The 15858-nt window shown below is 42.8% G+C and overlaps 1 protein-coding gene across 1 annotated transcript; it reads right to left on the minus strand.

Annotated features, from left to right (window-relative positions):
* Positions 1-405: 405 nt before the first annotated feature.
* IL20RB (interleukin 20 receptor subunit beta) lies at positions 406-9481 on the minus strand. Its single transcript, XM_068908985.1, has 7 exons — positions 9477-9481; positions 8989-9174; positions 8025-8215; positions 5667-5791; positions 2000-2150; positions 1547-1692; positions 406-1373 (listed from the first exon to the last, which is right to left on the minus strand). Exons 1-7 carry the CDS (start codon positions 9479-9481, stop codon positions 1248-1250), a joined length of 930 nt encoding a protein of 309 aa, XP_068765086.1. The 3' UTR covers positions 406-1247.
* Positions 9482-15858: the final 6377 nt, after the last annotated feature.

Consider the following 15858-nt stretch of genomic DNA (forward strand, 5'->3'; position numbering starts at 1 on the left):
CCTTCTTGTCTTCCACATGCCTAGAGATGACCTCCAAGATGAGCTGTTCCATCACCTTTCCAGAGATGGAGGTGGGGTCTGGGTTCTTGTTTTTTGCCTCTCTCAAATCAGGGTAACGGTAAATGAAGGCTATACTTAGAGTTTGTCTTGGTCCTTGGCCTAGAAGGCTATTAATAGAGGGATGTCATGATGTCTCACGGCATCCTCCTCCTGAGGAGCACTGCTTCAACTTCTTGGTAGGGATCAGCAGCACCTGGAGCCTGTTTAGAAGCTAGGAAGAGGCTTGCTCCTTCTGAGTAGGGAGGCATGGGAGGGTGGTGAAGAGGACAAAGAGATCTTTGAAATCTCAGAAATTAAATATGGACAGAAGGACAAAAATAAGAATTACAGTCAAACAATTTTTTTCTGAGTCACTAACTAATTATATGAAGGACTTTATTAACAGCTGCCACTATGGCAAAACATAAAAACTAATGAATGCTGCACAACAACTTTCTCACCATTACGGGACATAAGAAGAAAAATTGCAAAACAGAAGGGGAAACATGCAGCCCTAACATTCACTAGTGACCCGAAGAAGCCCAGATCCCATCAGTTCCCTGTGTTCACTACAGTGAAGGGAGGGAACATCCGAAGAGGCACAGCTCGATCCAGCTTGCATTGCTGACTCCTCAGCTGAGCAGTCTTTTCATACTCTCCTCCTATAGGACTGTCAATAGACACATTTCCTACATGTCAGAGTGATATTCTGTAATACCTACCCAGTACCAGGAAATTTTAGCTCAATATAAAGCTATTCCCTAGTCCAACAAAGCTATCATTTCCAAGCGATCGCTTCCACTCACATCTCCCCAGCATCCCTCACATCATCCTCTTTTGGGATGAGTGGGGAAGCCCAGGATGTGTGTCCTCAGACAAGGGACAAAAATCCTAATATCCATGTGACCTGTGAGGACACTGAGAACATGTCTGGTTATCACTATGACTATGAAGGGAAAGTACAGAAACTAGCAGTTGGCATGCTGGATGCAGCTGGATGCAGTTGGTGGATGAAGATGTTACAGAGGATGACAGTAGCAACCAAGACCACATGCTCACACACAACTCCTTTAGTTTTCAACATATTTTAGGTACAAAGAAAACAGACATTACTTAATGGTACTGTGAGGAAAACTGCTGGGGCACAATCTGCCAGATCTGTTTAGAAGATGTTTTTCCACAGTACCATTTTTTTTCCCTGATCTGTTCTAAAGTGTTTCTTGAATCCAGAGTCGGAGAACCTCTTCTGAGGGCATCACATGCACCATCAGATCACAGTGTTCAGCTTCTTCACTCTCACACGATATCAGCTGTGTGGAGGGCTCTGATACTTTCTGTAAAACAAGTGCACTCATATTTAAACACTCTCAGATTGGCGAGCTTGTCTGTCTTTCTTCTACCTGTCCCTCCCAAAACTGTTCCTCCTATTTTGCCTGCCACAACTACCCAGAGACCTGGTGCTCAGGACCCAGCCCTGTAGTAGCAACAGGCAAATCGAAATAGTTACCAGTGTGTCTGGCAGGACAACAATGGGGCAGCAGGAATACTGAAAGATTTTCCTTGTTTTCCAGGCAAGGAAAGGCAGGGTCAAAGCAGCCACAGCAAAGCTGGCAGAGGAGATGAGGGCAGTAACAAGCCACACGGATCTGCCACCTAGAGACAACAGAAAGAGCAAAACTTCTCAGAGAATTTATGAGGACAAACCACTCAATGCTGTCAGACTGATCCCTCTGGGACTGCTCTTCCCACTCACCCTGGTGAGATTCACTGCGCACACACCAGGCAAGGACTTCAGTGCCAGTGCACCTTTTTTACCTCCCCGAAGGAACAATTGAGGCACTGCACTTGCAAACAAGACAGGAGATATTACATGGAAGCAAAAAGAAGGGAGCTGACCAGCTGAGATGTCCTGCTTGGATGTGACTACACGGGGAGAACAGAAAGGAAAGTTGGCTGTTACCTTGTGCCCTTACGCACTGCATCTGGCTGAAGTTGCTGCTTCTGTTGATGGCCTCTACATATGTCTGAGCTTTTACACAATAATCGATTCCTGCCTCCATGGTGTCGAGGTGAAGCGCAGAGCTGATCTCTTTCACCATCTTCTGTTGCACCTGCAACAGGCCCGGGAGAAAGAGCATCAGAACTTAGGGCAAGGGTCTAATTGAGAGCAGGGGTTCCACCATCAATGCTAGCCTAGACATTACTAGGAGAAAAGATGGGAAAATAATAGGAGCAGCAGATGTTAGAGAAGATTGTGTGAATAAAAGAAGAGAAGGGAAAAGCAGCAGCCAAGAAAGCGAGGTAGAGTGAAGAATGAGACCACACTTGTCTGGAAGGGTAGGAAGGGATGGAAGGAAAGAACTATGAACTAAAGAGGCTTCATGATGGTGTTGGGCCACAATATCAGACCATGACCTACTCCTCTGGTGAAAGGGCTAGATGACTGGTCTGGGATTAGACCTTCTGTTGGAATGCCAATATCATGCCCGTGCTACCAGCGCTGCTGTTCTAGGGATGCTGAAGCCTTTCTGAGATTTTGGAGCACAGACAGGGGAAGGGATGGGCTAATGAGGAGCTAGTGAGAGCAGTGGATAGATCTCAGTACCATGTTAGATTTTGGATCCCCAGTGTCCTGCTGCTGCAGATGTTTGAAGTCTCTCCATTTGTTCAGCTGTACAATGCTGTGGTGTCCCACAGCAGTGTATATTTTCTCTGTCCCTCATGTGTGCTTTCTTCACACATCTGGTTCCTGACAGGCTGGAAGGGAAGTATAAGGGAGCTTCTTTCATGTGGATGATGTCCTTATATACACTCTCTCAGTCCTGCCCCTCAGAATCTGGCATGTACAACTGTACTATGCTCTAGCGCACCGTAAGCAGTGTATGAACACTGGAACATGGTTATCTTGTAATAAGAAGAACTCCATTAACTGCTATCAAGATGAAGTTGCTATTTCTAGTCTGCCCAGTCATGAAGAGAGGACAAGTAACACTTAGTCAGTTGCTCCTAATTCCTCCTGTGTTGCAGATACAAAGTCTATGCTCACAGCAGGCCTCATGAGCTTTCAGCACATGCATGCAGACACCACCAACTAGCCAGCAGGGCTCTCCTGCAAAAGCAAGTCCTTCTCTCCATCAAAATACCCTCCTCCACAGAAAGGTGACCTTCAGGTCCATGGGTTTGAAAAGGCTTCAAGGACAAAACCAGGTCAATGACTACCTGGGGTGTATAACCTCTTGAAAAAAATGAAATAAGGGGTGTCAGGTGTGACATTTATTAAAAAAAAAAAAAGAAAGGGTCCCAGGAGACATCTGGACAAGTACTGACCACTAAAACTGATGTTTATAACAGTCCAGTTGATAGAAAGTATTCGGAAGTCTGGAATTAATATTCATCAGGACAAATATCATATATTGGGAAAAAGCTAACATGTCATTTGTAAAAGAAAAGTTAGCCGCAAGCCTATAGGATTCCTTCTACAGCACATGGGCTGGTTAATATGTTTTACTTAGATTTCCAAAAGATGGTTAAGAAAGCCCCTTTCAAAAGGCTATTAAGCTAAAAACCATGGGAAAAAAGGCATCAGGACCCTAAGTGCTGTGATTGCCCCGACCAGCCCTACCTGGGCCACCTCACTAGCACCACCACCTTGCCCAGGGCCCAGGAACGTTATTTAATCTCAACCCAGGGGCTTCACCCTCTTCCTGAGCTATGCCGTAGGAGTGCTGTTTTCCAGCCCTGTCTTCCGGATGGATCTTGGATCTGTGCTGTAGATAGCTGGTCTCCTGGATGGACCCCTGTAAAGTACAGTGCAGCTTTGTCTCCAGTCCTGTCTCTGGCCCTGAATCCTCGGTCCCCTGACTGGGCTCCCTGGGTGGATCCTACGCCTGGTTCATTGCTTGCCTTCTATGGGGTGGTTGATGGATCCTGTTATTAGCATCTGGTTCTGTCTGCTGTGGTTAGATCCTGTAGGTCTGCACCCCATTAAGGAGGGCATTGCCTGGGCTGGGCTTACCCTTGGTTCCTGGCTTGCCTGTCCATAGGGAACAGCCTTGCTCCTTGCTGCTCCCTGACAGAAGGAAGCCTTTTGTATGGTTAAATTACTAGCTAAAATATAGGCTACAACGTGTGTATTTTAGGAGGTTATGGTGGAGACCCACGTGAATCTGTGCTCACCAACATATAACAGATGATCTAGAAGAAGGGTGAAGACTGATACATGCCAACAATACTAAAAAACAATCAGGGTACTAAAGATGGCAGCCAACTGTGAATAACCACAGGAGGACCTTATAATAAAATGATAAATGAGATTCAGCACAGCTAAATGTGAGATGATGTTCATAGGAATTTTCCCCCCTCATTTTTACACTCTCAAGAGACATCAGTGGAGCATCCCATTTGGGAACCGGAGCTTGAGGTTCAAATAAGCTTTATGAAAGTGTCAGCTCTGGTGGTCACAAATGTTAACAACTGCTGGGAAAAGAAAAGAGCGTGAAGATTTATTTTGTTCTGTGGTACAAATCCATAATGCTCCTGCACCTTGAACTGTGCAGGTATAGTCCCTTTCCACCTTGGTAAAGGCATAGAAGTTTGACAAGAACTGGAAGGATAGAAGGTCTCCCACAGGGTACAGCTAAATAGGCTAGGAGCCCTTCGCCTGGAAAGAGACAACCAACAGCCAACACAAAACAAGTGGTGTGGTGGGGAAAGTGAACAAGGATTAACTTCCTCTTTTCTAAATTAAGATTTAGGCGGCACAACATTTAATTAAGCTGCAGAATTCTTTACTACAGGAAGCCGTACATGCTAAGTTTAAGTCTCTGGTTCAGAACCAGAACCTTAAAGTCACCAGTTCTGGCTCAGGAATTCCCTGCAGATGCGTGTCTCTGAAGTTTGAGAAACTAATCTAAGCGTGAGTGCACACAGACCCTGTTCTTCTGTTCTTTCCTAGTCTTTCTTCCAGTGGCTAACGGAGATAAAAAAACTGGATTGAATGGACCTGTGATCTGATTTGATATGGCTGAATTTATATTTATATGTTCTTAAGTACTACGGATACATGAAGTTCCCAAGAGAAAAAGTCTTGGTGTCTAGTAAAAACAGAAATACCTGAATGGAATGCAAATTGTCAGTTTCCATAGCCAGGTATAATCGGTACCTTCAGCTAAGTACATTACAGCTCATTCTCATTGGGCTGTTGTATTTTACAAGAGACTCCCGAGAAACCCTTGTCACCACCTCCAATGAGACACCTTAATCTAGGTCCAAGTAAACCAAAAGATGCTCTGAGAAGAAAGTTGGCATACGCACCTTCAGTCCATGACTTCTGTTTTGGTTTATTTTAATTGTTGAGGTTCCCTGTGGGATTCTCCTTCCAAGAAGATAGAAGGTGGAAAGAGCAGACAGGCTTCTCCATGGGAATAAGAACAACATGCTGTTGTGTGTAGAGGAATACAGCAGACACCGACTCTGCGCAGGTCCCCCAGCCTTGTGTGGCAGTGACTGGCATGATCTGCTTGTTGCAGTGTGGAATAGGAAACAGCCCCTGGACAATATCTGTGCAGTCTCACTCTTAAGTTATGTGGGGTCTCCATCCTCACCCAAAACCCAGGGATAAAACTCACCCTACTCTCCTGGCCCTTCTTCCAATAGAGAACACAGAACTGAAAGGCAGGCCCCATGTCTTCCAGCTCCACTAGTAAATGATACCCGTCTGCTATGATCTTCATCAGAGGTGGGGTCAGGTAAGCTGCCAACACAGAGAGAGCACCGCCATCATGCCAGAGGCAACTCTAAAAAAAAAAAAAAAGTCTTCCTTTTCCTAGCTAGGAGAGGAAGGGGAAGCTGCTTGCCAATGCTGTCCTTCAGCTGCCACCATGAGCACAATAACGTATCAATCTGAAATAACAGCTGATTGCTTCAGTGGGGCAGAAATTTCTCTGCCACCTTCCCAGTATATCTAGGTATTGCAGCAGACATTGAACAGGAGGAGGATCATGAATGATGTTGTGAACAAGAGTTTGGCAATAGCTGAGTTGCACAGACTTGAAAGGTTTTGAATTTTCTCCAGTGGAGGGAAGTGTCTGGCCCAATGATCCCATGTGACCTACAGCAGCAGAACCAGTTGAGTCACCAGAAGTTGAGACACCAGATCAGGCCAGTTCTGCTCCTGGGCATTAGCTTAGCACTATGATACAGAGTAGGAGCTGTGGAAACTGCTGCTCCCTCACGGGAATTTTGGCAGTAACTCAAAGATGAAGGAGAAAGCAACGTGAGCCTCAAGAATAAGTGGAGTTCAACACTCCTATCCGAGAAAGGAGAACCCTGGGAAAGGGTTGGGGGTAGAGGGGAAGCTACTCAACCAGTTTTGAGTTAAATTTTTCCAAAATTCCTGCAGCTGAGAACTTCTCTAAATCTGCCTGTCAGAAAGAGAAATGAGCCTGCTTGCAGCAGGATGTTTGGTGGTGTGCTCTGCTCACTGAACAAGCTGGAGATTTTCAGGCTGCTGACCTTACACAGAGATGGGGAGCCTGAGAGCTTGACAGCGCCTCACATGTTTCACCCACCACAGCTCTGAGCCCCTGTGGTGACTACTTAAAGGCCTGAGGCTCACTTAAGGTTAAAAGTTACAAATCTCTCCACAGTACTGCTATTGTGTGTATTCTTAATGACCAGCATGGTAGCCTCCTATTTCATGGCATCTAGGGAAGGACCTGCAGCTTCCATCTATGTAAAAATCATGGTTTATCCCTTAGGCACAAAGGTGATCCCCTTCTGAAAGCTCACTGGGAAAAGAGGGGCTGGAAGGAGAATGAGAAAGTTGCTGCCCTCATCCGTGAAGAGGGTCAAGCTAAGGAATATCCTTTCCCTATCTCTGCTTGACAGTCTGGTCTGTGGCTCAGCTCCATGCCACCACAGCTACTGGAAAAGGGAAAGATTATTTATTAAAACCACCCTCTAGGGAAACAGTTCCACACCAGCAGACGCACTCACCATCTTATGCAGCACTTCTGATCATGCAGCTTTGACTAAGGGCTCTATATGACTGAGGACTGCTCCCTCATGAGGTAGTAGGTAACTTCCAATGAGCCATGAAGGTTTCAGATGGGGTCCACTTTGGTCTTGGACAGGCAGTCTCATCCCTGGCTAAAGCTGATGACTGCTGCCCATCCCAGACTGAGAACTGCCCACTAAAAGTGGCCTCAGGAGAAATTTTTATTGCTGAAAGCAGTTGATGGCAAGGCAGAGAGAGGATATAATGATTCTAGAGAAACACTGGAATTAGTATGCTGATTTTACCTGCCAGCATGATCCTTGGGTTGAGCTGCTGCTCAACTTTGCAAGAGATGGAGGGATATGGAGAAAATAGCCTTCAGTGCTGGGACTGTGGCAATGCCACGGCTTCTGTTTTTCTTCCCTCTTTTGAGGTTGCTTTATATATCTGATGACATGGGAGGAGAGAATCATGTCAAGAAGAGAGCTAGATTGCTAGGACAGCATGAGGCAGGCAGAGGAAGATGAGGCTGTTTTCTAGAGAAAGAGTTTCCCTAGTAACAGATCTTGGACCCGTGGTCACGTGAGGTTTTTTGTTTCTTCCTCAGATGAGACTTTAGATGGAGTACTGATAGCAAGCCTGATTGATGAGGACTCCTTGAAATCAGGGGCGAGACTGGTCAACCTGTCATAAGAAATGCCTAGAGTATTCTCACCTTTCTTTGCAGCCCTTAAACTTAAAGCTCTGGGAAATATTGCCCTGCCTCAGGAGGAAGCTCCGATCCAGGAACACAGTGTGGCTGTCTGAGTGAAGTGTTCCAACGCAACGTGAGAGAAACGGAGCGTGTAGCACATGCTTGGTGCATTTATAGGCTTCATGTCACATGCACGCCATGCAAACATGCACGTATGCAATCCCTCAACACTGAACAGACCGCTCTGACAAATGAATTCAACTGATGTAGCGTAACCGAAATGGCAGGACTTACTTGTGATACGATTGAAGAAACCTTTCAGGGTGCCCCACTGTGAGCTTTGAGTGCCAGTGTCTGCCCTCACACGCAGGTTATAGGGCACAGTGGCTGAGATATCCTCTGTGATGTTGCACACTGTGGCTGTGATGAGCGAACACTCACAGATGGGGATCCAGCTCTCATTGGCATATTCTCGTTCATACTCCCTGGGGAGAGGAAAAGAGCAGACAGGGAACAAAGAAAGTGATAGGAGGTATCTCTATGACATCTCCTATGACCTGGGCTAAGACTCCTTGCTAGTTCTCTCCAGGTAAAATCAGTACAGAGATACAGTGGGGCTGGAGTACCAGGAGTGTATGAAACTAATATGAGTGTGCTCTAGATTTTAGCTAGAAATAATCTCCTGAGCAGGCTTGTCCATGAGCCAAATGCAGCGTGTTACTGTGGGAGGTCAGAATATTCAGCCCAGTGTTAATGCACCAGATCCTCACTTGGCTTGGTTAGTCACGTTTGCTAAACCAGAGCCCCAAAGAAGTCACACTGTGATTCAAGTCATAGCTCAAGATGCACCAGAAGCCTCCCACATTTTCCTAAGAAATATTCATGTCTGTAAAATGAATAAAAGATTAATGCTGAATAAATCTCAAATGCTTTCTCTTTCCTCCTCTAAGTAACCTATTGCTTATCTTCTTAGCTTTTGATTCTTTGGTCAGAGACAACTTTCATGTATGGGCTTAATGCACATAGTGGATTACTCAAGTATCTATTAACAATCAGGTATGGATAAGGCATGCCCTGTACACAGTTTCAGAATTAGACTAAAAAGTGGGTTTTTTCCACTTGTGATTAACAATGATGGAATATCAAACTTCTCTTAGACCTATGAACTGAACAGTGTTCAAGACATACAAGCAATGCGGATTTTAAGTCTAACTAAACAGTTCAAAGAGCAAAGAAGAAGAAAACAGCTGAAAGTTACCCCTGAAACTCAACGGAGTATCTCACAGTTTCTCCTTCAATGGTCACAGGACTCCAGGTTAAGAAATGTTTCATGTTGGTAGAAATAATAGAGATATTCTGAGGTGCTGGTAGCAAAGCATCTTGATCTAGAATTCCCAACAACAGGAAGAAAAAGAAGGTATAAGAAGGTAAGCTTAGATGAATTCTGCAAAACTGTGTTTTGCATTAGAAATGCACATTGCTCATTTCTTTACTGTGACTTCAGTGTTTAAAGCATTTTATAAAGAGGAGGAAATGACTACCAAAGAGCAAATGACAGAGCAGTTAGGCTGGCACTGCTTACAGAAAGGGAAAGCATGCATTTCCATTATTTCAAACTTTTTCATTATATCAGTAAAACAATGTGCAAAGGTCAAGCTTTTAGGGAGCCATCTAACACGATTTAATGAAGTCAAGTAAAAGAGATACACTATTGTGCACTATGAACTGTACCAATGGACCGTTTACCTCATGGTTAAAAATGAGTCATTTCTTTCCAAGCTTGACTAGGCTCTGTAGAAGATCCTGGCTCAAGTACAGGTTTTTTCCTGTTGCAGCATTCTAATAATGTAAGTGTGTTTAGACTGTAATCAAAGTACCTCTTAATATTCTCTTGGATAATCTTAATCAATGAACTATGACTGAAGCTATTATGCTGCTCTCGGGGATCAGGAACTCCTAGGTTTGGGAAGGTGTCTACAGTGTGGTTTACGGATTTTATCCTATGACATCTTAATGTAAAAACTTTAGTAGTTTTGGGAGAAGAGTGCAGAAGGTAGGACTCCTCAAGCAAGCATTCTCCATGCTATGTTATAGGAACAGCTTTCTATCTGTTCTGCCACGTTCTGGTCCTGAGAAAGTTGCAGTATTTCTGCTCAATAGGGAACAGTTTCCAAGGTACAAAAGACCATTGAGATGGAGGGAGGAAGGAATGGCGTGGTTCCTACCAATCCAGCTAGCAGTGGTGATTTCAGCACTCTCCCAGGAACAAGGTAACTGCTCTAGCATAACATATGACTGTTGCAACAAGATTATATCTTTATCATTCAAACTTTTAAAAAATCATGTCCCTTTCACTTAAAGGTCCATCTTCCATTAATCCCTAGCTGGCATTAACATAAGATGCCTTCCTTTAAGCTATATGGACAGAGTTAACCAGTTAATGTCAGTGGTCCTACCCAGGATCAAATCTGGGTTGACAGGCCCATAATTAGTATTTTCATAGTGATTATTCTTTCAAAGGATTGGTACAATGCCTGTCATCTTTCTGTCCTCAGAATATCCCTCATATTCATGTCTTTATAAAATCATTAATGTTATGGAGGGACTTGATCCAACTCTTATGATTCTTTGATATAAGTGACATGGATCAGTTGTTCTTTAAACTGAGCTTCAGAAATCTCTGGGATGAGTTGTTTTCTTCCTCGCCATTTAGACAGCAGAATAGTCACTGTCTGCCTTATTAGCAATTGTATCACTTCTGTCTGGGATCAGTACTATACACAAGGCACTTCTTGTTTCCAAAAGACTTTTTTTAAAAATAAACAAACAAAAAAACCCTCTTTATTGACCTTAACTCTGCAGCTCAAATACCTGTTTGGACTCTTGTTCAGTTCTCCATACTTCTTGACATCAGGGTTACTTGTTAGTACTTTTCCACGAACACTTGGGTCCCAGATCAATTTTGGGAGACAATATCCATAAGTGTGCGAATTATGTAATAAACTTTAATTACATGATCCGACACTATTTTTTCCACATGAGTCATGCACATAAAATGATGTTCCTGGTCTGAACAGAGGTGACTTGCACTGACGCTTCCTAATTTTCAAGACCTTGACTTTAGGACCCTTCAGTATACATAGAATCACAGAATCACAGAATATATATACATATATATATTTGCATTCAATAGTATTGACCTCTATCTTAATTCAATTGTCTATAAACCAATCTTAAAAGAGGAAGATAGTTCTGAATTTGGAGATCTACCTTTTAATGGCCCAAAGATCATTTTTCATCTGGTCAAGACCTATCTTCATTTCCAGGATATGCTTAGCTTAGTACACAATTTTCCTGGTTTGCTGAGAAACTATTGGCACAGACCTGTCACCTCACTTTAACCTGAACCACAAAAGCCACTATGGTTTCTTTTTTTCCCTTCATTAGGAAAAAGCTCAGGGTCTAGTGATGGTGTGTGTCTCTATAAAAAAAGAGATCATAGCTTTAAGCTTCTTTTCTTACTGGTATAAAGAGCCTTGGGATAGCCACAGGCTCTGCTACTGGGAAGATCTCTTCTCCGAGAAAGATAATATGTATAAAAAAGCTAATAATCAATTGTGTTGTATACAGAACATATTTGCTGGTTTGTACAGGGTCACCTACTTCTGAACACTCCAGCAGCTATTCATTCAGTGCCATTGAGTATCTGCATTACAGTGGCAAAAAATACGTTTCCAGCACTGCAGATGAGATGGGGGTTTATATGTTATGGCCACGTAATTCAAACAAACAGTGCCCTGGTTTGGATGTCTGCCTTCAGACAAAGAGAACTGCATCCCTCAAATAAGATATTCTTCAACACTGTTGACCAATAAAAGCAATAATGGACCTCCCTTCATTCTGCCTGGGTCCCAGAGCCATGCTGAAAGCTGTATTTTGGAACAGAAGTTCATACTCTTCCAAAATACTGTTGATCCTAGGGGTAACACAATCCTGTGTCATATCCAAGCAAATAATAACTTTCTTCTTTCCCAACAGCCCATTTGTCACAACAGCTTACAAAAAACTGTAAGTAAATACATGTTTAACATGGAGAGAAAAGACAAGCTGAATGCAATCCTTTGCCATTCAGATGGGGAACGCATTGATTATAAATTGTGAAATGTGTTGGCTCAGTACTGAAATACTCCATTAACTCTGGCCCATGCCTTTTAAAGGGAAAAGAAATAATCAAAGCAGAGGAGACAACTGGACAAAGAGAGCAGGCAGGACCAGAAGGCTGTTACCCCAGGGCTGTCTGCCACTTCCATACGATTTTGGATTCACAGGCAAGAGACAAACCTTCACAGGCCAAGCTAGACTATTGCTTTTCAAGCCAGGATATTGAGTCTTACAATTACAGCACCAGTGATTTCAGAGAAAAGAAAGAAAATTCCAGGTTTTCTCCGTAAGTACCATTTTTGCCTCCTACCCTATCATAATTTATTACACTAAGAATAGAGATTTCAATTCACGACGGTGGTGATTTCTTTTGAACTTTGTTTTTATCATGTAGATACTTTTTCTCCTCTTTGTGTTAAGAAATCTCCTCAACAGAAGTAAGCAGCTTCAGGATCAAGTCTAGTACACTTGACTTTCTTACTTTTCAGTTTAAAGTGCTTAAAAATTCCACTGATAAATTGTTATAGCTCTAGGGTAGTTTTTGATACCCTTTCTTCTCTGTAAATGTAAAACACACCAGTATTTCATCACTACTTACTGCTACTTCATCACTGCTATTACCACTACTTACTGTTAAATGTGAAGGATGCCATAAAAAAATTAATAAAATTACCTCTCTTTTTAAAATAGCCTCTTCTTTCAGGGGGCTCAACAACACAAGAAGAACCAACAGTTTCAGGAGAAGTGTTGTATAGTGTTGGAAGTGGTTTGCCTCGTCTGTGTTTTTTCTGGTGTGCCCCTTAAAACTGTATATGCAAGGCTAAGAATCCCCTCCTTAATGCTGTGTTAACAAATGTTTTTATCTTTTAACTTCTAAGCATTGTACCATTTAGTCTCTTCTCTCTAATCTGGAGGACAGCAATGTCATCAGTATCTTGTATCTTAGATCATGGTCTACTTCTCTGCATTTGAGGAAATTTCAGCAAAGGGATATTTGACAAGGGAATCCTGAACTGCAAATATTGGCGACAAGAACATAGAGTAAGCATATATCTACAACACCCCAAAAAGCTAAAGGAATTTCTTTGTGAGCCTCGTGGTGAAAATGAAAGGCCATACCTCTTGAACTCCTGGCAGCATACACTTTAAGATGATAATAGCAAATTAAGCTAATCAATCTCTTTGGCTACCTTTAACCTGAAGGCTCTGGGAGCACCTCCACCCATGATCCAGCTGCACACACTGACTACATAAGGCAAGCCCCTAGCATATACCAGCCTACCCCTTTTTCTTCCCAGTACCCTGCATATAAAGCCCAGATCCCCAGGCTAGACAGGAACCGTACTGTGTTCTAACTTGGTTTCTGCTCTGGGGCAACAACAGGGTAGACATAAACCTTCCATTATAAAATGCTCTTTGCTCCAATGAAGACATTAAGAGATATAAATCTTCATATTTCTGGTCAAGGCTAAGGGAATGGGAGAACACTTGGTGGAAAGTTATCCCACCTTTCTCCCCCATGGTCTATCACAGTTTGGAAGATAAGGCTGGATGAATACCAGTTCTGAGCAAGGCTTGCAGTCACTACATAAGCAACACAGCTCCTGTGCAGAAACATCAGACAGCCAGCCAGGCCTTATTAAAAACATACACTAGAAAGAAAACCGAATTTATTTAAAGAATAGTTGCCTGTTTTTGCCATCTTTCAAAAATATTTGTCACAGTCTTTCCTATTCCACAGAATAAATTTTTAGAGAATATTTGATCTGAAGCTGAGTCAATAGTTTGCCTACCTAGCAACTAAGAACTATAAATAATCCATTCAAAGTGTTTTGCTGGCCAAAGAAGCTATAAAATTATTTTTTCTGAAGAAGAGATCAAAAAGGAAGGAGCAAGACACAACCTGAATTCAGGAGCTAAGGTGGCATACAGAAAGACATAATTGAGCAAAATCTGAGCACAATGGCAAGTGATGTTTTCTTTCCAGAGGACTGAACACCTCCAAAATGCTGAAATATAGGCAGGACCCACTAAGGTCAAACACTTTCTAGACGTGTTTGGAGCCTAGCATTTACTTAGGGAAACAGATTACAAAATGCACAACCTCCTCCCAGGGCAGAAGAGACCATCAGTGAATATTTCTTGAGCCAAAAACTAACATTTCATAAACTTTCCTTTCCAACCGCACATCCACTCCACAGGTAGGGCATCCCCTGTGTTCAAAGAGATAAGCGTTTAAAGAGGAATTGCAACTTCTCAGAGAACAGCAAAAAACAGAGGCAAATACAGTATTAGTGAGTTCATTTCCTTAAAACCAAAATTTTCCTTTAGATTTCAGAACTCACTTGTAGCACATAGAATTTATGGATTCTCCTTCTCATTTGCTTATTGTAGTATTAATTTTAGACAAAGAATTAAAATTCAAGACCACTTGATCTTACGCTACTGAGCTTAGGTTTGTATATGCAGGTTTAAATACGGAAGAAACACTTTTTGATCCCCACAACCCCTTGCACTTCTGACTTCAGTCAGATGGAGATATTTTAACGATTTACCTGAGAAATTAGATGCAATCAGAGCGCAGAGGAAGAAGGAGATGAGATTTAGGGACATTTTGCTCATACTTGTCGCCTTTTCCCACGTTCATACCCTGTTGCGCAGCTCTGAATGTCTCCTTCCTAGACAGAGAGCCCTGTCTGAGCTAGCCATGGCACGAGCTAAGCGGGGACTTCAGGGGAGTATTGCAAACATTGCTTCTGTGCCCACCTGCGCCAATGACGAAGGCACGCATGCATTGTTTGTAAGGGTGTAGTCACAGGGAGTGCCGAAGTAATTTGATTCCAGCATTTTTTTACAGGTCTGTGCAACTGCTCAACTAGACAGCATAACCCTGTTTCACTTGATTAGCAATTATATGTATTAAATGAAGTCATAAGGCAGAAATAGGATTCATTCATTTCTACGTTGTTTATACAGCTCTAAATGCTCGGTTTTCTGCTCAGACCCCAAGCTGGCTAAATCCTGATGCTTCTGGGCACCGAAGCACCAGGAAAGCTCCCCAGTATTGCTAAAGCACACGTGTGGCCTCAGACCTTGCACAAGGACTGGTGAAGGATGGCGTTCCTCTGGGCTGACAGAAGGGAGGTTCGTGCTCTAGTTAATCTTTAAATGTTATTTTTAATGTCTGGGTGTGTGTGGAGGGGACATGTTGTTTTCAGACCTGAATTGGTGCATGCATGTGATTCCCAAGGTTTTCTGATCTTCCAAGGCCTGTTGCTCTCCATCTTGCCTCTTGAGCAAAGGCAGGCTATTCAGCCAGCCAGCTGCATGCTCGTAAACATAGCTCTAAGAACAGGTCAGAAACATAAAATTGCCTGCCAGCTCCAAGGTTGCTCCAGCAGTACCCATTCTGTTTGTGAAGCTGGTTTCTTCAGAGGCCAAGGAAAATGCAAGTTCAAATGGAGGTTTTTATGTTCTACAAAAGGCCATTTAAATTAAACTCAACTCTGACCATACAGCTAATGGGGAAAAAAAAGCACCAAATTCTACCAAATGCTTTTTGCCCTGGGGAATGTGAGTATTACAGACTTTACCTCCAAAACCTCATTTTCCCCCTGATTTACCACCTGAGAAAGGATTTTTTCTTTTAAGAGATATCTTCTTTTGCATGCCCTTTGGTAGCAAATATAAGTCTACTGTTCTCAGTGGTGCACTAAAGGGATCTGTCAAAACATGTTTACCCTGTATTTTCTTAATAACTAAAGGATCTTTATTCTTTAAATAAAAGTACTATTCCTTTAATCACAGGTTAACAGAATCTCAGCCATGTAGGAAAAACACAAACCCTTACAAATGTATCTAGTGTAAATATGTAAATTAGTGACCGTCATCACCTTTCAGGAGTCCCTAACATCTTTTGAAATGCCTCTAGTCCTCCAGACATCATTACCATCATAAAGAGAATTTT

This window comes from Struthio camelus, chromosome 15 (genome assembly GCF_040807025.1).
Source record: "Struthio camelus isolate bStrCam1 chromosome 15, bStrCam1.hap1, whole genome shotgun sequence".
Lineage (NCBI taxonomy): Eukaryota > Metazoa > Chordata > Aves > Struthioniformes > Struthionidae > Struthio > Struthio camelus.